This window comes from Euleptes europaea, chromosome 13 (genome assembly GCF_029931775.1).
Source record: "Euleptes europaea isolate rEulEur1 chromosome 13, rEulEur1.hap1, whole genome shotgun sequence".
Lineage (NCBI taxonomy): Eukaryota > Metazoa > Chordata > Lepidosauria > Squamata > Sphaerodactylidae > Euleptes > Euleptes europaea.
Window position 1 is genome coordinate 64,033,359 of NC_079324.1, and position 20,650 is coordinate 64,054,008.

The following is a 20,650-nucleotide window of genomic DNA, read 5'->3' on the forward strand; positions in this document are numbered from 1 at the left end:
CTGCTCCCCCCAATAAATCTTGCAAGAACGTGAGGTGAAGACAGGGCACAAAAACCACACAGTCTCTCTCTCTACACTGGCAATACAGGCACAAAATAAGGCAGTGGGTTACATGGGATCCTGGGAAAGAATTGTTTAGAAAACATGCAAAAAAATAATACTGAAGTTCCTTTAAAAATGGTAATGCACCACCTCAAATATTCCCATGAAAACACGCCGGGCTCCCCGGCCGCCTCCTGCCTCAGTTGTTGTTCTCTTTGGTGGTGATGGTGACCAGCTGCTTGGCGGCCTTGGCAATGTCGTAGGCGCACTGGATCACCTGCTGGGTGACCAGCTGGATGTCGGCCGTCGGGCAGGACTCCGGAGGCAGCGCCTTCTTGCACTCAGAATGCAGGCGGTAGGCACTGGCAGTCAGCAGGCGCAGGGAGGGCCGCACCAGCTCGGACTTGGGTTTCTGGGGAAGACAGGGCACCTTGAGGACAGCGGGCACGGCTGCAGGGTTTGAGGGGCAGGAGGAGCACCCAGAAGCACCCAGAGTCCGACAGTCTACCCTATAAGTCTCAAGAGGCTTGATCTCGGGTTTAGGCGCAAATCTAAAAGCATGGCGAAGACATCTGTGAACACCCAGATACAAGTTCCGGAAAACTAGTAAAAATGGATACTAGTCATGATGCATACCTATTCTCTCCAGGATCAGAGGATCATGCCTGTTACATGAGCTGCTGTGGAACACAGGCAGGACAATGCTGCTGCAGTCGTCTTGCTTGTGGGCTTCCTGGAGGCACCTGGTTGGCCACTGTGTGAACAGACTGATGGACCTTGGTCTGATGCAGCATAGCCTTTCTTATGTTCTAAGGCTTTAAGAGGGGAGTGAACATGTTCAAGGAAGATAGGGCTATCCATTGCTTCTAGTAAAAATGGAACCTAGTCATGATGCATCCCTATTCTCTCCAGGATCAGAGGAGCATGCCTATTCTAGCAGGTGCTTTGGAACACAGGCAGGATGGTGCTGCTGCCGTCGTCTTGCTTGTGGGCTTCCTAGAGGCACCTGGTTGGCCACTGTGTGAACCCTGCTGGACTAGATGGGCCTGGGTCTGATCCAGCAGGGCCTTTCTTATGTTCTTAAGTCCAGACCAGTTTCAGCTCCTTGATGCAAGGATGTTTAGGCTCGCACCTCGATACAGTACTACGCAACATTAAAAAAGCCCCAAGCTGTAGATGTCAGTGGCAACACTGTTCTCCTTTCCACATACAAACTTGGCAGTTGAATGTCTTCTAGGGCGGGAGCCACCAACAGACCCAGGAGGGACTTTTGCAAACTTGGGGGCAGGCAGGATTAAAATGAGGATTAAGATGCGGGGTTGGAAGGATTAAGCGGGATGCTTCCCAGGCCAGCAGGATTAAAAAGATATTGGCCCGCTGCAATCGCCTGATGAAGGCAGAGCGGGCTCATTTATCTCCAGCTTGCCAAGGGCACCACAGGATCAGTTTCGGGGTGGGGGGTGAGATGGGGAGATTGGTCTGAAAAGAGGGCTGCAGCAATGCATAAGCAAGGAAGAGAAGGGAAAAAAGGGATGGTGCAGGAGGAAGTTTTGTTTCACTTAAGGATCCTCAAGTGACATTTATTCATTTATTTAAAACATTTTTTGTACCGCCTTGCCACCCAATCAGGGCCCACAATCAAATTTCCCACTGCACCATATTTTTTCTTCTCTTCCTCAAATCTGCTCAAGCCCCTAGCAGGCTATACTATCCTGAATGATGCAGGACATCTCTTCTGCATCATTCAGGATATTATAGCCTGCTAGATGGAGCACCCTTCTGCTCAGGTCCGAGCCAGACTGAGATCTTGCCCTCCAGTTCTCACTGTGAGCAACAACAGGAGTGCGGCACCACAAAGCAGGAAGAGTCATCTCCAGCCCCCAGGGGGGGGGGCATGCGCCAACCAGAAAAGTGGCACAACAAAAGATGGGCTTCTACGTACTTCATACAGATTTGACTTTGCTAATTAACCAAATAGACAAAAAAAATCTCCCCAGCACACCTGAAGAGGCCTAAGGGTGCTTCTGGAAGCTCAGAATGTTGACAGCAGATGAGCCACAGGAAAACTTCCCAAGGCTGCCTTGCCCACGAGCAGAGCACTTGTGCTGCCCAACGTGCCCGGGCTGTCTTCAGGTCTCCAACAATCCTTATAGAATCATAGAGTTGGAAGTGACCACCAGGGTCATCTAGTCCAACCCCCTGCACAATGCAGGAAATTCACAACTCCCCCCCCCAAACACACCCAGTGACCCCTACTCCATGCCCAGGAGATGGCCAAGGTGCCCTCATAGAATCATAGAGTTGGAAGGGACTACCAGGGCCATCAAGTCCAACCCCCTGCACAATGCAGGAAATTCACAACTACCTCCCCCCTCCACACCCCTAGTGACCAGAAGATGGCCAAGGTGCCCTCCCTCTCATCATCTGCCTAAGGTCACAGAATCAGTATTGCTGACAGATGGCCACCTAGCCTCTGCTTAAAAACCTCCAGGGAAGGAGAGCTTACCACCTCTCGAGGAAGCCTGTTCCACTGAGGAACAGCTCTGTTAGAAAATTCTTCCTAATGTCTAGACAGAAACTCTTTTGATTTAATTTCAACCCGTTGGTTCTGGTCCAACCTTCCCCGAAAGCATCCTGCCTCCCAAGCAGCCAGGCCAGCAGAGGCAGGGAATACTCCCCCCCCCCACTTTAGAGGGCCAAGGGTACTCACTTTTGAAAAGAGGTCGGCCATCTCCGTCACTGCCACGTGGATTCTTTCCGAGCAGGGGATGTAACTACAAGGAGAAGCAGGAAGCAGCTGACTCAACCATGGCAAGATGCCCCCCCCCCAATGCCGCAACAGGTGAAGTTAGTTGCACCCTGAAACAAGGGTGCCCACACAGCCAGGCCCGCCACTGCCACACACTCTGAGGGGCAACATAAGGGGCAGATGTGCATGCTTGCAAAGCAGCAAGGCCGAGACCCCAAAGGGAAAAGCCGCCTCCCCAGAGGGCAGGGGCTTCCATGATGGATAGGTGGGGGTGGACAAGCTCCTCAATGAAGCCACCATCCCCAGACCAGACCCAGGCTCCTCATGCAGGAGCTATAGCCCCAGAAGATGCAAAAAGTAAATTAAGGAGGCTTCTTGGATTAACAGTGAGTGAGACAGGAATGTGTAAGTTGTGGTGCTACACAGAATTCTTCGTGTTTAGAAGAGACCCTGTGATTCAGTGTATGATCTACCTCACTGGGAGCAGGCACTCATGCCAAAGTGATTTATTTTGGCCACACAGTTTGGCTTGTTTCTCAAGATCCGGGGACCTTTCGTTGCTGATTCTGTGCTAGTCAGCATCTTGGTGTGTGTGTGTGTGAAAAGGGGCTGCCTCTCCAAAGCCACACCCAACGGCCTGAGGCTGCTGCAGCCGCACCGAGCGCATCACAGCTCCTGCCCAGTGGGAGCATCTCTTGCACAAGCCCCGCTGGAAGGGCAAGGACCTGTGCAAGATTCTGCCACCTGAAACGTGGCGCTCCTTCTCGTCAGGCAAAGAACGGATGCCAGGCGTGGCAGCACAGCCTTTCGGATGGCAATGTCACCTCCTGAGAAAAGCCCGTCAGACATTCAGGTGTTTTGCCGGCTGCTGGGGAGGAGCAAGAGATTAGCAGGAGAGGACGGGACGTCACTCCCTGAAGATTTTCTTCCTAGATTGTGCCATTCTAAGCAGGTGGGGCTTTCCTCTCCGTCGCCCATCATTGCATAAAGGAAAGATTAGCAGTTTCAAGAGGCATGAGGCAATTCAGGGTGCAGGGCCCCTCGGGGCACAGCTGCCGACGCAAGGTTGAGATGTTGCAAAAGACACACAGAAGCCGAACTGCGGGTGCCAAGAGCGGGTTTTGAGCCAGCCCTTCCGTCCCTCAGAGGGCAGCCTGAGCTTGGATAGCCAGGGACGCCTGACAGGCCAAAGGGCAGCAGGAGAGCAGCCATCCTACCGGCAAAGGTCTGCAGCTCCACTGAGTGTATGTGTGTTGGGGGGGGGGGGCAGGATCTGTCCCAGCAAATGACCCTGCCTTTGCAGACAAAATACAGAACTGCCTCCCAGAGAGAGGCTCAGGGTTCCTTTGCAGCTGGTTTGCATTCAGTGCACGCGCTCTGGCCTGTTTTCAAAAAGCGTTCAGCGACTCATTCAGGGAATCGTGTGGACTCTTAACTCATCCTGATTGCATTTCAATTTGGCATATTCATGTGCTGATTTTACTGCCAGCCAGCCACATTTTAACTACACTCCAACATGCTCACTCTCCCTGCCTTCGCAGTTTGGGGGCTACCTAAACGAACAGATCTTGCAATTAATATGACCAGCTCCAAAGTATTTCTGCGACACCCTTAGCTTTGTATTTACAATAACCCCCTGAGACTGTTTTATGGCTGGAGAGCAGAGAGCCATTTTGGAGGTGCCACTCAATGGGGAGGAGCAGAAGTGGCACCGACGTGCCCTGTTGTGCCCACAGCAAAGGCTGGCCAAGTTGGCCTTAAGTGATTCTCTGCTTTGCGCAGCACCTGAAATTTATCTCAAACACTCCTGTCACAAAGACTCCTGGGAGTTGCCCTGTACCACTCTGCCTGCAAAGGAGCTGTGTGTCCCTTTTGGCATTTGAGAGGGGCATGGCTGGACTCTTGCTGGTTTCTGTATTTACAACGTGTGGCCACAAGAGCAGTCATCAAAAAGCCTCTTCCCAGGGACTGTGCTGTAATTGAACACCAGCAAGCGCTGTGCCCGAGGATGGTGGTAAGGTATGGTCCTAACACCATGGCCCGATACAATCTGCTTCCCAGCCCTCTCTTTTTCTATATCTTCGTACAACCGGCCCGATGAAGAGGTTCTGGTGAGCTCAAACGTTTGCACAATATTTTGTGCCCATCTGGTTGGCCCTAAGAAAAGGTATTGCATGGACGGAGTTCAACATTACAAAATGGCCTAACGCGGAGTCTGATCACTGGTCCATCTAGCTCCAGATGGTTCCCTCTTACTGGCGGCTGCTCTCCGGGGTCTCAGGCTGCAGAAAAAGGTCTTTCCCAACACCTGAAAGCCCCTTCACTGGAGAGGCCACTGGCGATTGAGCAGATGCTCAGCCTCCGAGCTGTGATAGATTCAGGAGGGTTAAGTCTTCAAAATCCAAACATGGGTGTTTTAAGACTTTAATGCCGGAAGAAGCATGGCCCAGCTGGATGGGAGAAAGGATATGTTTGTTGCAATGAGGAGGACTCTGAAAAAGCAGCCTCCGCCCCGCCCACCGCACAGCCACGAACCAAGCCTGGCCCCCCACCCATCAGGCCTTGCTGCTGCTGGTGAGAGTTTGGGCGGGGGGGGGGGACATCAAACCAACCTCTGCAAGTTAGTCCACACGCAAGAGACGCCCCCTCCTCACCACACTTGACCGCCACCACCCCTTTTCCCATGCCTCAACCGCAGGCAAGTCAGTTATTCAGAAGGTGCCGAGGTGTTGAACACGAGCCAGGAAAGCAAAGACACACAGGGAGAGGAGGGCAGGAACGATTATGCAGGAAAGTTGCCTGGACGCTTGGCTCACATACAATAGACCCACGCAGCAGGTTGGCGCTCCCGTTGCATGGCCAAGTAGAGTGGGGGGCGTGGCCAAGTAGAGTGGGGGGCGCGGGGGCGGGGAGAGAGCCTGCAGGGCTCTGTACAGATGCTGTGCCAGAGAGGAAGGGTGGGGGCCTGTGTGGAGCAAATTGTGGGCCCCGCTTCCTAAATCCTGATGGCTGAGACAGCTTCTGAGTGGTGCCTCAGTTCTAGGCCTGGGGGCTTCATGGACACACACTGTTCCTAATCTGAACTTAGTGGCCTCGATCTGTCCATCACATTTTTATCTTGTGGGCTCAATCTGTCAGCTTACTCTCCCTCCAGCCCTTAACTGTCACAGGAATGCCGTGAGGTGGGTTAGGATGAAAGACAGCGACTAGCCCAAGGTCATAATGACTGAGCAGGATTTGAACTTGGGTCTTGGGGTGAACTGCACAAAAGCGAGCCCAGAAAAAGCACCCTGCGTTTGTGATAACAGGTGGGGGGAGGTACACATGAACACATGAAGCTGCCTTATGCTGAATCAGACCCTTGGTCCATCAAAGCCAGCATTGTCTACTCAGACCGGCAGCGGCTCTCCAGGGTCTCAGGCAGGGGTCTTTCACATCACCTACTCGCCTAGTCACTTTAACTGGAGATGCCGGGGATTGAACTTGGGACCTCCTGCGTGCCAAGCAGAGGCTCTACCACTGAGCCACAGCCCCTCCCCTAAAGGGTTCGAAGGCGAGCAGACTATGTCTGTCTTGCTGATGCAGGAACGATCAGTTCAAGTAACCAAGGCAATGGGAGGGAAGACATCGTGGAGAGGGGGAGGGAAGCCCCAGAAGACGCCTTCCCACGGGAATGACAACGTGTCACTCAATCACGGACTGGAAGCAGAATGCCTGGTGAGGGGGCTGCATCCTTTCTTGCATAACCACTAATTGCCCGGTGCTTGGGGGAGGGGAGAAGGGTGTGGCATAACCAGAGAGAAAGAGAAAGAGGGCACAGTGCCTGGGAGGCAGGGACAGAGGCCAGAGTACCAGGAAGTGGGGTCGGGCTGCCGGAGGGTCAGAGGCTGCAGGGAAGCTCGCTCGGCCCACGGAACCAGGGCGCCAAAACAGCCCAGGCTGTGCCTGAGCTTGGGCACGCTGGCACGGCCTAACAGCCTGGTCGCCCAGAGGAGAAAAATGAGAGAGAGAGGGAGAAATAAAAGAGGCGTTTTTTGGCATTCGAGACAGCAAGGTGGCCTGTCCCGGCTAGGGAAGGCTTTGGCAGAGCCAGGCAGCGGCACGTGGGACGCGCAACCCACGCGCACGCCCATTTCAATGTGCCTCTTGAAAACTTCCCCATCAAAGCCCAGTGCCACTTCTGCCCCTCCAGCTCCTCCAAACTGGGAGGGACGTGGCAGAGGACACGGGCGACTACAGCGGAAGAGACTGAACGCAGACACTCCAGGAGACCACAGCTGAGGCTGGAGGGACAGGCATCTCCTCCGGGTCAGATGTGCGGGGGACCAGGTTGCACATCACACCCAGCCCAGAAGAAGGAGAGAAGCTGAGGGCTGTGTGGAAGTTACGGCTGCCTCTTAGGGCTGGTTTCTTTTTTCTTTTTTAAAGGAGAAAATGACCAGGGCCTACACGACTCCAGCGACAGACTGGCAAGCGGCCTGATCCTCTGGCCGGCCAAGCAGCCTCGTGTCCTGAGAAGGATGGGTTTTGCAGCGTCTCCGTCCCTCACCTGTCGTGTTTGTTCTCCTGGGCTGCCCTGAGAAGCTCCTGGATGTTCTTGGTGATCTGCTCCGTTTTCTGGATGACGTCCTCTGTACTGGGCAGGCTGGCGTCAGGGTCCTTGCTCTCAGGGGTGGGCCCTTCCCCATGCCAGAGGGCGCTTCGCTGCCGAGCTTTCCTGGAGGGCCTGCCAAAACACACAGCTTTGTGCTACTGGGTTCATATCCAGCTTGGTGAATGTGAAGACTATGGATCAGATCCTGTGAGCGATAGAGGCCCGAAAAACAACTGGAAAAGTTGAGAAACAAACCTATTTTTAGCCCAAAGCTTCCACCCCCACCTGCTTCTCCAGTAGAAAAATTTGAGATTTTGAGGAGCACTGGAAAACCCATTTATGACCTTTTCCTCTGCTGGAATTGGCAAAATGATTTTAAGACAAGTTTTTGCTCATTCCGGATGTGTAGTATGAAGGCATTTATGTAAGAATCATCAGCAAGAGGGAATGGGAACCATCGGCAACTCCCAGGGCGGGGCTCTCCCATCCCCTGGCCCTGCTTCCTCCCGTCTCTGCTTTCCACTCAGGAATGGAGTCTGCGGACTGCCCAGGCACTGTGCACAGGTTTGCAGTCTTGGCATCTTTCAGCATCATCTGGTGTTTGTTCAGACTGACTGGAAAAACATCCACAATTCCTGCCACCAAGCGTGCCCTCCCCACCCTGGCTGGCACTGCTGCCCATTTCTCATTCAATGTGGCTAATCCAGAAGGACATTTGACGGGGTGGGCACGCAAAGGGCTGGCCCAGAAAGGTGAGCCCTAGATACGCACCCCGTCTCGTCCAGCTCCAGCCCAGGGATGGTGTTGTCGTAGTCGCCCTCGGGCACACTGCTCTGTTTGTCCAGTTTGGAGGCCTGGAAGGAAAGCGGGAAGAGGCAGAGTGAGACCCGGACCCCTCCCACCAAGAGAGAGCAGGCAGGCACAGCTCCACAGATGCCCTCGGCCCTGAGGGAGGGAGGGGAGCTCCAGCCTGCGTTCCCAAAAGGCCACTCCAGCCTGTCTGTCAGTGATGGCCTTTTCCTCAATCACTGGGGGGGAGGGGCTTTAAAATAATTCAGACCCTCCCTCTGGGGGTCATTAAGAGGTGGGCCTCCCTAACTTCCCCACTAAAGCAGTTTGTGTGCGTGTGTGTATGGGGGGGGTGTCAGCCCAGCTAACGAAGTTACCGTCTAGAAGCCCCCTCAACTGAGTGATTTTAGCCAGAGTGGAAGTCTGAGACTTAAACTAAATCGAGCAACCTGCCGAGAACCTGCTCACTTGAAGTCACGGCAATGCTCTTCCTTGCAAGCTCCTGGCAGAACATCTGCCTCTGCTTTACATTTGCCTCACTGGCGAAAAGCCACTGAGAGGGTGGAGAGAAGCATCTTCTCGATGGCCCCACAATCCATTGCGAATTGGCCCCCAGACTTCCTCCCCACCCCCGCTTCCTCCTCCTGGGCAGCCCCTCTCCCTTTGCTGGCTGCATTCGCCTCAAGGCCCCTGGCTAACTTGCTCCGGCTTCAAGGGGCCCCTCTTCTGGCAGGGGAACCGCAGCCCCGGCAGCCATCGGCTCGACCACTTCAGTGTCACAGCAGGGACAGCCGCCAGCGAGGTCTCCGCTTCCGGACCCCTCCAGCACCGCCTCCCCTTCCCCTCGATTCCTCCTCCCTCCCCTGCCCTTCTCCTGTGCCGTGCTGCTCCAGACACCTGGAAGAGTCTCCCCCACCCCATCATCTGCTGAGCCCTTCCCTCTCCACTTTCAAGTCTCTGTCAGGGTCAAAGAGCCCCTGAACAGCTGCGGGGCCTTCTCCACCCAGGCCTACGAATTCATTTCTGTGACTATTCTGAGCTGCCGGCAAAGAACATCTGAACACCACCAAACAAAGCGTGTCCTTGGAGGCTCATCAAGATGGCCTCCCGCAAAGGCATCTTCAGCCCATCAGCCAAGCCCCTGGGCTGGCTACAAAGGACCGGCCATAGGAACACAAGAGCCGCCCTCCTGGCTCAGACTGAAGGCCCCTCCCCTTGCCCATGTCGGCCAACCACACACCCCTACAAGCCTAGAAGGAGGGCGTGGAAGCCACAGCTTCCCCAGGACTGCCCTGCAGCAACTGATGCCTGGGGTACACTGCCCCTGATCATGGAGGTTCCATTTAGCTGCCATGACTAACAGACGTGGATGGACCCCTCCGCCTTCCGTTTGGCTAGCCCCCGTTTAAAGCCATCTACAAAGAAGAAGAGTTGGTTTTTATATGGTGACTTTCTCTATCGAATAAGGGAGAATCAAACCAGCTTACAATTGCCTTCCCTTCCTCTCCCCACAGCAGACACCCTGTGAGGCAGGAGAGGCTGAGAGAGTGGTGACTAGCCCAAGGTCACCCAGCTGGGTTCATGTGTAGGAGAAGGGAAACAAATCCAATTCACCAGATTAGCCTCCGCCGCTCATGTGGAGGAGTGGGGAATCAAACCTGGTTCTCCAGATTAGACTCCACCGCTCCAAACCACCGCTCCTAACCACTACACCACGTTGGCTCCAGCAGCTGCTGCCCTATCCCATGGCAGAAAGTGCCCCCACTTAACTAGGTGTGGTTGAAGGAAGCCGTTTCTCCTGCCTGGCCTTCCCCCCACCCTCCCCGCGCAGCAGTGTTCAAGCCTCTTCCCAAATAGCTGTTAGCTACGAGACAGCAGTGGCCGCCCCAGATCTCAGCTGGTAGCCGTGGGTCAGTCCAGAGAGTGCTTCGCAGATCAAGTGTCCGAGAGAGAAGGGGGTGTGCGTTGTGGCTGAAGGTTCTGGGTGGCTGAGATAGGGAGGGAGAGCTGGAAGGGGAAGAAGTGAAGCAACCCTTGTGGCGCCAAGAGAGAAGGAGCGCAGGGGGGCAGCCCCATGCAAGAAGTTGGGGGGGGGGAGTTCTGCTAGCAGGTGGGGAGAGGGAGAGAGACCTCTCAGAGGGCAGCCTGCCACTCTGGGGAAGAAGTACTTAACCCTTCGTGTGCTTTCGTCTCTTGACCAGGAAAGCATGGAGGGGAAGGAGGGCATGGATGAAGAGGTGGTGGTCACCAGCCTACTCCTCCCAATCTAAAAACAAGGGAGAGAGAAAGATACTCGGGGGGAAAAACACACACACCACACCGCTCTCGAGACTCTGGGTGCCAAATGCAACTCCAGAGTGACTCAGCGCCTGCCTCCCTGAGGTCTTCTGCTCCACAGCAAACGTGTCTGATGAAGGGTGCTCCGACTCTTGAAAGCTTCTACCCCAAGAACTGTGTTGGTCTGTGAGGTACCCTGGACTCGAATCTAGCTCTTCCACTGCAGAGGGAGGCAGAGCCGCCCACGGAAACGACCCGCAGCAAGTGAACCTTGAGCCAATTACTAATTTTTTATTTTATTTAGTCACTTCATTTCTAGACCATGAGACTCAGTGAGTCTCAAGGAGGATTACAAAACACAGAAAACCATTCAAGCAGCCAGCACAAGACATCCGGTAACAATCAAGCTAGGCGGGGATCACAGAAATTAGGAAACAGAAAGCTGCCTTAAGGAAAGGCATTGCACAAACAAGGCTGAGTGGTTCTGCCCTTGGGCAATGTAATGATGCCAAGAATGCCAAGCCAAATCGGGGCTGGTTACTTCATCCCCACGGTGGCAAGAGAGGGCTGAATTCCTCCCCACACCAGGCCCACCGAGAAACAAACCACCCTTGATGCTCGTGCAGAGCCAGGGGGCTGAGTCACATGACCCTGTATCTAGTCTCCCTCCGGTTTCAAACATGCCAATGGCTTTGATAGCTGGATGTTACTCCCGAACACCATGGGCCTCTTGTCTATGTACTTGTGGAGCCGTTCTAGAGGACCTAATTTATTACACCTTATTCTGTCCTCTCTAGACAGAGCACAGATCTAAATTTCTTGAAACGTTTTTAAAGGGCCTAAATCGTTTTTCGGATCCAGAGAAGCTGCTCTTTCTCCTATCAGACGCCAACCCTGATATTTCCTACAAAGTGTCACTCTTTGCTTTGGCAGCCAAGAAAATCCAAGCTAAAGCTGTTTTTAATCAGGGAATTTAACGTATTTAATTACTAGCTTCTTGGGGGTCAGACTGTTTTAAAGTTATTTTAACCTTATATTAATGTTATTTTAATGTTTTATATGGTAGATTGTTTGTGGCCAAAGGCCATCACAATAAACTTTATCACCTATCACCGTATCTAGCACCAGGCATGCAAACCACCACTCGCTGGGGCAAGGTCAAATGTCATGACGCCCACAAGAACGTGAGCTTCTCTCCTTCTTCTCCGCCATTCACATACAGTGAGGGAAAAAAGTATTTGATCCCCTGCTAAATTTGCCCGTTTGCCCTCTGACAAAGAAATGACCAGTCCATAATTTTAATGGTAGGTTTATTGTAGCTGTGAGAGACAGAATAACAACAGGAAAACCCCCAGAAACCCAGAAGACAAAAGTCAGAGATTGATGTGCATTATAATGAGTGAAATAAGTATTTGATCCCCTATCAACCAGCCAGATTAGGGTTAGGGTTCTGCTGTCGACAGAAGCAATCAATCCATCAGATTCCAAACTAGCCACCATGACCAAGACCAAAGAGCTGTCCAAGGATGTCAGGGACAAGATTGTAGACCTGCACAAGGCTGGACTGGGCTACAGGACTATTGCCAAGCAGCTTGGTGAGAAGGTGACAACCCTAACCCTAACCCTGTCAACCTCCCTCGGTCTGGGGCTCCATGCAACATCTCATCTCGTGGAGTTGCAATGATCATGAGAACGGTGATGAAGCAGCCCAGAACTACACGGGGGGAACTTGTCAATGATCTCAGGGCAGCTGGGACCATAGTCACCATGAAAACAGTCGGTAACACACTACGCTGTGAAGGACTGAGATCTTGCAGAGCCCGCAAGGTCCCCTTGCTCAAGACAGGACATGTACAGGCCCGTCTGCAGTTTGCCAATGCACATCTGAATGACCCAGAGGAGAACTGGGTGGAAGTGTTGTGGTCAGATGAGACCAAAATCGAGCTCTTTGGCATCAACTCAACTCGCCGTGTTTGAAGGAGGAGGAATGCTGCCTATGACCCCAAGAACACCATCCCCACCGTCAAACATGGAGGGGGACATATTATGCTTTGGGGGTGTTTTTCTGCTAAGGGGACAGGACACCTTCACCGCATCGAAGGGACGATGGACGGGACCATGTATCGTCAAATCTTGGGTGAGCACCTCCTTCCCTCAGCCAGGGCATTGAAAATGGGTCAAGGATGGGTATTCCAGCATGACAATGACCCAAAACACACGGCCAAGGCAACAAAGGAGTGGCTCAAGAAGAAGCACATTAAGGTCCTGGAGTGGCCTAGCCAGTCTCCAGACCTTAATCCCATCAAAAATCTGTGGAGGGAGCTGAAGGTTCGAGTAGCTACACATTAGCCTCGAAATCTTACTGACTTGGAGAGGATCTGCAAAGAGGAGTGGGACAAAATACCTCCTGAGATGTGTGAAAACCTAGTGGCCACCTACAAGAAACGTTTGACCTCTGAAATTGCCAACAAGGGTTTTGCCACCAAGTACTAAGTCATCTTTTGCAAAGGGATCAAATACTTATTTCACTCATTATAATGCACATCAATCGCTGACTTTTGTCTTCTGGGTTTCTGGGGTTTTTCCTGTTGTTATTCTGTCTCTCAGAGCTACAATAGACCTACCATTAAAATTATGGACTGGTCATTTCTTCGTCAGAGGGCAAACGGGCAAATTCAGCAGGGGATCAAATACTTTTTTCCTTTCACTGTACCTCAAACCACCTACCCACAGGAACTTGTGAGATGAAGGCAGGGGACAAAGAAAGGAGGTCTGGGGAGAGAGATTTATGTACAGGGCTGCACGCACTGCATGGCTGTAGAAGGCTGGCCCTTGTGGAAGCCTGGTCTTATTGCCCCCACCTTCTTGCCAGGCCACCCCACTGCTCCCTTTGCTATCTGAACCACTGATCCCGCGAACTGATTTCAAAGGGGACAGCACAATTCCTTGCAGAGGAAACAAGTAAGTGAACTCTGCCCCTCAGCTAGGTTGGCCCCACGGTCTTGGCAAGAAGGGCTCCCCCACTGATCCTGGCCAGCCTGCGCCAAGTCTGGACATCCGAGGCTTAGAGTCAACAGCCTGTGGGTGGGGCCTGGAGATCCCCTGGAATTACAACTCATCTCCAGGCTACAGAGATCACTTCCCCTGGAGGAAATGGCTGCTCTGGAGGGTGGACTTGATGGCATTATACCCTGCTGAGGCCCCTCCCCTCCTCACACCCCGCCTTCCAAGATCTCCACCCACCAAATCGCCAGGAATTTCCCAGTCCATTGTTGGCAACCCCACTGAGGCTGCCCTTTCTACTCCCTAGGCCGACAGCTGTTGACTGCCTGCCGCTCTCTGGCCTTGACAGCCACGACCTTTGGGCTGCGCACCCTTGAGCAGGCAAGCATGGGTCTCAATCTCCCTTCCCTGCCCTTGGCACACACACACACCCCCAGCATTTCACATGTGCTCCTGACCTAGGGCGTTCAGCTTAAAACAAGACAGAAGAAGAAGAGCACTGCAAAGCACACTGCAGAAGCACCCTGGCCCTCAGGCATGGAGGCAAACGACTCCTGCAGGCAGGTGGGCCACAAGGGCCCAGAGACCCCACTGTGCCAGAGGGATGGGCCCAAGCGGCAGCCATCCACGCTCATCATGGGGAGGGGGAGGAGGGAGGGCAGGCAGGGGGGCACCAGGGCACCCGCTTTACTTACATGGGGCGGGAAAGGCTGCAGCCGCGCGGTGACGTGCTCTTCGGGGTACGAGACCTCGGCCAGGGGCAGGTAGGGCTTCTGGCCCGATCCCGTCTCGTACATCGACATGGGCCGGCTGCTACGCGCAGAGGGCCGGCGCTTCAAGGAGGCGTGGCTGCTGGGGTCTACGTATTCAGGACTAGTTTGAGCCTGGTAGGCACTGGTCGTGGCCTGCCTTCGGAGGGTCGAATTCTCACTCTGCAGGGTCTGAAGCTGGAATAAAAGGTTTTATCCGAGTGGGGCTTCGGATCACCCTCGCACAAAAGAGTCGTCAACAAAATAAGAACTCGGGCAAAGCAACTGGGGCATTTGCAATTAAAAAAAACCCAACTAGCTGGATTTTTTTTTTTTTTAAACCACAATTCTAAAGAATTTCCTTTTGCTCAGGACAGGGTGCGTTCTCAGATCTGGTTTTGATTTCGCAGGAGTGGCGGTCAAACCCGCTCCTGGAAGTAATTACGGAACAGTCCGATTCCAGGCCAGCCTTCTGCGTGGCACAGCTCCAGGACCCCTTGAGCAGCACCCTGGGAAAACAGCTCTTGACACTAACTGACCCACAGCAAACTCAAGGAACAGCAGGGAAGGAGGAAAACAGCCACATCGCAGCAGGGAGACAAGGAAGTGTGGGCAAAACCTTTTGCAAAGCAGGACAGCAGCAGCAGGCCAGTAGACAGAAAGTCAAAGAAGCCAAGTCAAAGTAGATTTCCTGCAACGCCCTCAAGGAAGCAAGGGGCACAACAGGCCGGGACGCCTCTCGCACACAACCTCCCTCTGCATACTTCCTGGCACACCCTGAGGACGCTGCCCACCCCAACAGTCCCTGAGGTGCTGCAGACATGTTCAAGAACCACCAACCAAAGCACATAAATGCCCCATCTGTAAAAGCTTCCACTTCCACAGAAGTGCAAAACAACCCCAGGACCTTCGGGTTTTACTGGATGCTGCAGTATCACTCCCCCCATACACAACCTGGAGCATCCTTCCAAATCCCCCTACAGCAGGGGTCCCCAACATAGTGCCCATGGGAACTATGGTGCCCGCCAACACCTTCCTGGTGCCTGCCAGGTGTTTTCAGAAAGTGGGCAGGGCCAGGTGGAGCTTTTACTGCCCAGCAGGGCTTCTGATTGGCTGTGCAGATTTTAAAAAAATAGCTGCAGCAGCTGCTGTCACCCACAGGAGGAGGAGGCCCTGTCTTCACCGCATGGCCTGAAGGGGCCGGGGCTGCTGGTATGCAAGAAAACATTTTTAAACAATATGCTCAATTTTAAAAGGCACCTCGAAGAGTTACTATTCAAGTTCGGTGTGACCTCACTTCCTGACATTGTGAGGTTCGCTCCACCTCCTGCTGCAGCCATTTTGTGGTTTCGCCCCCTCTCTATGCCAGAATTCCCATGGTGGCTGCAGGCTCGAAAAGGTTAGGGACCCCTGCTCTTCAGGGATTGGGCCCCACAGATCTGGTCCACTACGGCGGAGGTTTCCTCGAGGGCAGGGGTTCTTCCCCTGGCATCAGAACTCGTGCTCCATGGGGAGGCTCCCTGCAGTGGGGGGAAGCAGCGCCTTCAGCAGAGCGGATCTGTGGGACCCAACCCACAGGATCAAGGTGGGCTTTGTGCATCTGCTGTGATGGGGGCCGGCTGCACCGCCTTCCCACTTCTGCAGACCACGGGGAGGACATTGGGGAAGGAGAAGGCGGTGGCGGCACAGGCCGGCTTCTGAGCAAGACACCAGTGCGGAGTTTCCCCGAGTCCTTTGAAAGGGCCGACGTATGCTCCCCCCTGGTATTCGCGAGCCTTGTAAGTCACACGCACAAAGCCCCGGTGAGAGCCGCTGGCTCAGCCATCCTGTGCCCTGGGCACGGCCCCCACCAAGCTGTCTACAGCTGCCCTCAGAAAGAAGCGACCAAGGAGGGCTGCCGCTGTGGCCCAAAAGGCTCCTCATGGCCTTTTTCGCTGGGGAAAGAGAGCGAACTTTCCTGCAGCCGGCAATCTGAGATAGGGACTTGCCCAAGGCCAACAAGGAAGTCCAATGGCAGAGGAGGGCTGGGGACTCCCAGTGAGGGGCTCCAGAGGGAAAATCTCCCACACCCTGGTGGGAAAACAAGCTGCTGTCTGGACTCCTGACAGACGATTGGCAGGGATGCCTCGTCTCACAGTGAAGGCCAACGTCAGGGGAGTTGGTAGCGGTGCCGGGGTGTCAGATCCACAGGGTACAATCCATTGGGACAATCTCCTGCAGGAGCCTCACTGAAATGGGCAGGAGCAGAGCTGTGCAGCTTCCGCTCATTTCAAAGGGGCGCACGCAGGAGAAGCTCTGGTTGCAAAAAAAAATTGGGCGGGGGGGAAATCTGGGTTGCCTGCTTCAGGCAATGACTGGGGATGGGTTTTTTCTCAACGGTGCTGCCTTTTCCCCTGTGAGGCTGAACCCGGGCCCGCTCCACCAAGCATTCGCTCTCCCCCCTCCTCTCCCGTGCTACCTTCTTCTGCATGATCCTCAGCTCATCGCTCAAGTTGACGTTCACCTTCAGTAACTGCTGGATTTTCGCCTCCGAAGCCACCAGGGCATTTTTAACCTGCAGGTATTCCTGTGCCGTGACCGGCCCATCGGATAAGTCCGAGTCCAGGCTCTGGAGAACGAAGAGGACACCAACGTTCCCGCTTTACACCCAGACAAAGACCTGAGGCCAGACAGCACTGAGGTCCAGCAGCCCAAGCAGAACATGCGGCGGGCGGGCGAGGGGCGTGGCTTCACCTTGCTACTTGCAGCAGCCATAGGCCAGGATTTTTTTCACAAGAAAATCCCGAGGCAGGGAGCCTCAGTATCATTAGAAAACCAGCACTGAGAACGGGCCTTGGAATCTATTTGCACACTCCAGTGACAAAGATGCTCTTTGGGGCCAGAGGCAGACGTGCCAGGCCACTCCCCAGGGTTGAACGAAATGGCAACGCCAGCTGGAACACTGAGCCCCCCGGACCAGAGAAGCTCCCCCTCTGGCGGCTCCTCAAAGCGAGGCAAGGCAGAGGGAGGAAGAAGGCACAAAGACCGTCTACAAGTACTTGAAGGGCTGTCATATGGAGGATGGTGCTGAGTTGTTTTCTGTTGCACCAGAAGGTCGGACCAGAACCAACGGGTTGAAATTAAATCAAAAGAGTTTTCGTCTAGACATTAGGAAGAATTTTCTGACAGTTTGAGCGGTTCCTCAGTGGAACAGGCTTCCTCGGGAGGTGGTGAGCTCTCCTTCCCTGGAGGTTTTTAAGCAGAGGCTAGATGGCCCTCTGTCAGCAATGCTGATTCTATGACCTCAAACAGATGATGAGAGGGAGGGCATCTTGGCCACCTTCTAGGCCTGGAGTATGGGTCACTGGGGTGTGGGAAAGGGGGAGGTAGTTGTGAATTTCCTGCATTGTACAGGGGGTTGGACTAGATGACCCTGGTGGTCCCTTCCAACTCTATGATTCTATGACTGCTGGGCCAGACCCGTTTCCTTTCCTACAGCGGCCAGCCAGGTGCCTGAGAGAAACCTGTCAGCAGGTGATGGCGGCAACTGCTTCCCCCCTCTAATAACTCTGCTCAATATTTTGCACTCAGGTTAACACCGGTGGGTCTTGGGCAGGAATGCCCTTCTTTCAAGAGCAGGTCAAATGCCAGGGGAGGGTTAACACAGGAAACCCCCTTGGTCCATCGAGGTCAGTGCTATTTACTCAGGCTAGCACCAGCTCTCCAGGGTCTCACTCACTGCCAAATTCTTTAACTGGAGATGCCAGGGATGGAGTCTGGACCTTCAGCATGCCAAACAGAGGCTCTACCATGCGCCACGGCCCCTCCTACTGCACCCATCCTGAACACTCACAAGGCTGGGACCGGCACGGAAACATGCCGTGACCTCACTCCAGGTCAAGCCACCTAGCTCAGAATGCAGCGGTCAGCAAAAACTAGGAAGGCCTTTGCCGCTGCAGCTGCTAACTAGCTTTGTGGCTCTCTTTCCAAACGTCACTGAGTGAGGACCACCTGAACAGCAGTGCTCAAAATGCAGACCGTTCACAAGCGAGAGGCAGCAGCCCCCTAGCAAAGCCCTCTGCAGTTGGCAGCCTCTGCAAGGACGGGGATGGGAGGGGGCTACCTTTTGGCGAGCCATCTTGGCCACGCTCATGCCGAGATCCACCTCCTCGTCGGACGCAACGCTGTCATAGTCGGGCTGATCGTTCTCCTGACTCTCTGTGCTGTGCTGGCTGCTGATCGACTTCAGGATGAGTTCGACGTTTTCTGAAAAAGCCAAAATGCCGATGTTTAAGAAAGTCTGCTTTTTCTCTCAACAATCCAGCCCAGAAACACAGCTTCAAAAACTGGAAAGAAGGTAAACAGAAGAATCAAGGTGCTCCCCAAATTCCTTGGACTGAGTCACTGCTGTGTCCTAGTTAGGAGGAACACAGCAATGCTGCCTGTTTCATGCATGCCCTGGTAACATCTAGATTCGATTCCTGCTATGGTCTCTACATGGGTCTGCCCTTAAAGATTGTCCAGAAGCAGCTGTTGGTACAGAATGCTGTAGCCAGGAGTAGGCCGTAGGGACCAGATCACTCCAGTCCTGTTCCATTTACATTGGCTTCCATTCTTGCTTCTGGGCTCAATTCAAGGTGCTGGTTTTGACCTTTAAAGCTTTTTACGGCCTAGGACCAAAAGCCAGTGTGGTGTAGTGGTTAAGGTGTTGGACTAGGGAAACTCAAGTTCAAATCCCCACTTACACCATGGAAGCTTGCTGGGTGATCTTGGGCCAGTCACACACTCTCAACCCCAACCCTGGCTAGTATTTGGATGGGAGACCCCCAAGGAATACCAGGGGCATGGTGGCAGGCAACGGCAAACCCCCTCCAACAGTTTCTTGCCTTGAAAACCCTACAGGGTCGCCATAGGTCAGCTGTGACTTGATGGCAAAAAAAGGCTTAGGGCCAACATACTTTAGGGCCGCCTTCTCCCATGTGAACCTACCTGTACCCTCTCGTCATCTTTGGAGGCCCCGCTTCAGTTCCCCCAGCCATCTGAAGTTAGGCAGGTGGCAACCTGAGAAGGCTTTCGGGGTCACGGCACCAAAACTTTGGAACTCCCTCCCCCCAGTGAGACTTGCCTGCCTCCCTCTATCGGTTTCTACCGGTGGGTGAATACTTTTTTGTTTCATTTGGCATGCCCCCAATTACGGTTATTGGCCTCCTCCCTGTTTCTGATGTTGTATGTTTGTGTGTTTTTAGTAAACTATTTTATAATTTTAAATATTTTAAGTGTTCTTTTAACTCTTTATGCGTTTGAATGGTTTTATGTTCACTGCTTTAGGAACCCTGATTGGGTGGACGAACGGCATAAAAATGCTTTAAATGAATACAAAGGCTGAACAAGGCAGAGCATCCGAGGGGTCAGCGGGGAAGGGTCCCGGAGCAAAGCAGGAAGTCAGCTCGACCTCTGCTGGCTGGCGATCCATGCAGGACTCACCTTTGGAACTCGGAACAGGGTTCCCCTGCTGCCTCCGCTTGGCATCCCCCAGGATGTCGATGACGAGGGTCGCGAACTCATGGGCATTGAAGCGGGCCAGCTTCTGCCTCCCCTGGAAGACAGAAGCCTGTGAGACCTTGCAGGATCCGGGGGGCGGGGGCTGGCAGGAAACGAGAGCAGGGCAAGCTCCAGCTTACTGACCCTCTCCAACTATTCTCAGAGGCTGAGGAGGCGGGACTTGCCTTGGCAGGAGCCTAGCTGATTCCACTCCACAAGTTCTTTGTGTTTAAAACTCTGTCTTTAACAACACTGTCTACCGTCATTTACAGAGGTGAAGCTAACTGGTCAGTATGTCCCTGTGCCCCCTCCTCCCAAGTCCATTTTACAACTCTGAGTGATGATAGTCATTCCCTCCTCTGCCTTCCCTCCTCCCCAGAAAGGGGAAAGGCAGTTCAAGAAAGCCCAAGATCTTAGGCTGGAAACATCCCAGGTGTTTTGTCAGCTGCACTTTGTCACTTTACTCTGCTCTGGTTAGACCTCATGTCACTTTACTCTGCTCTGGTTAGACCTCACCTAGAGTATTGTGTTCAGTTTTGGGCACCGCAATTTAAGAAAGATGTAGACAAGCTGGAAAGCGTCCAGAGGAGGGCAACAAAGATGGTGAGGGGTCTGGAGACCAAATCTTATGAGGAAAGGTTGAAGGAGCTGGGTGTGTTTAGCCTGAAGAGGAGAAGACGGAGAGGGGATATGATAACCATCTTCAAGCACTTGAAGGGCTGTCATATGGAGGATGGTGCCGAGTTGTTTTCTGTTGCTCCAGAAGGCTGGACCATTACCAACGGGTTGAAATTAAATCAAAACGGTTTCCGTCTAGACATTAGGAAGAATTTTCTAACAGAGTGGTTCCTCAGTGGAAAGGCTTCCTTGGGAGGTGGTAACCTCTCCCCTTCCCTGGAGGTTTTTAAGAAGAGGCTAGATGGCCAT

At 53.5% G+C, this 20,650-nt stretch overlaps 1 protein-coding gene across 1 annotated transcript in view; it reads right to left on the reverse strand.

Annotated features, from left to right (window-relative positions):
* Positions 1-230: 230 nt before the first annotated feature.
* The window catches only part of GIT2 (GIT ArfGAP 2), a 34,888-nt gene continuing 14,468 nt past the window's right edge, over positions 231-20,650 (reverse strand). Inside the window, exons 12-20 of the mRNA XM_056859248.1 lie at positions 19,667-19,778; positions 18,306-18,448; positions 16,662-16,811; positions 14,150-14,401; positions 10,348-10,440; positions 8,157-8,239; positions 7,341-7,517; positions 2,753-2,816; positions 231-454 (exon numbers count right to left, since the gene is read on the reverse strand). Of these exons, the coding sequence (XP_056715226.1) occupies positions 242-454; positions 2,753-2,816; positions 7,341-7,517; positions 8,157-8,239; positions 10,348-10,440; positions 14,150-14,401; positions 16,662-16,811; positions 18,306-18,448; positions 19,667-19,778 (1,287 nt within the window). The 3' untranslated portion in view covers positions 231-241. The remainder of the gene's footprint in view (positions 455-2,752; positions 2,817-7,340; positions 7,518-8,156; positions 8,240-10,347; positions 10,441-14,149; positions 14,402-16,661; positions 16,812-18,305; positions 18,449-19,666; positions 19,779-20,650) is intronic.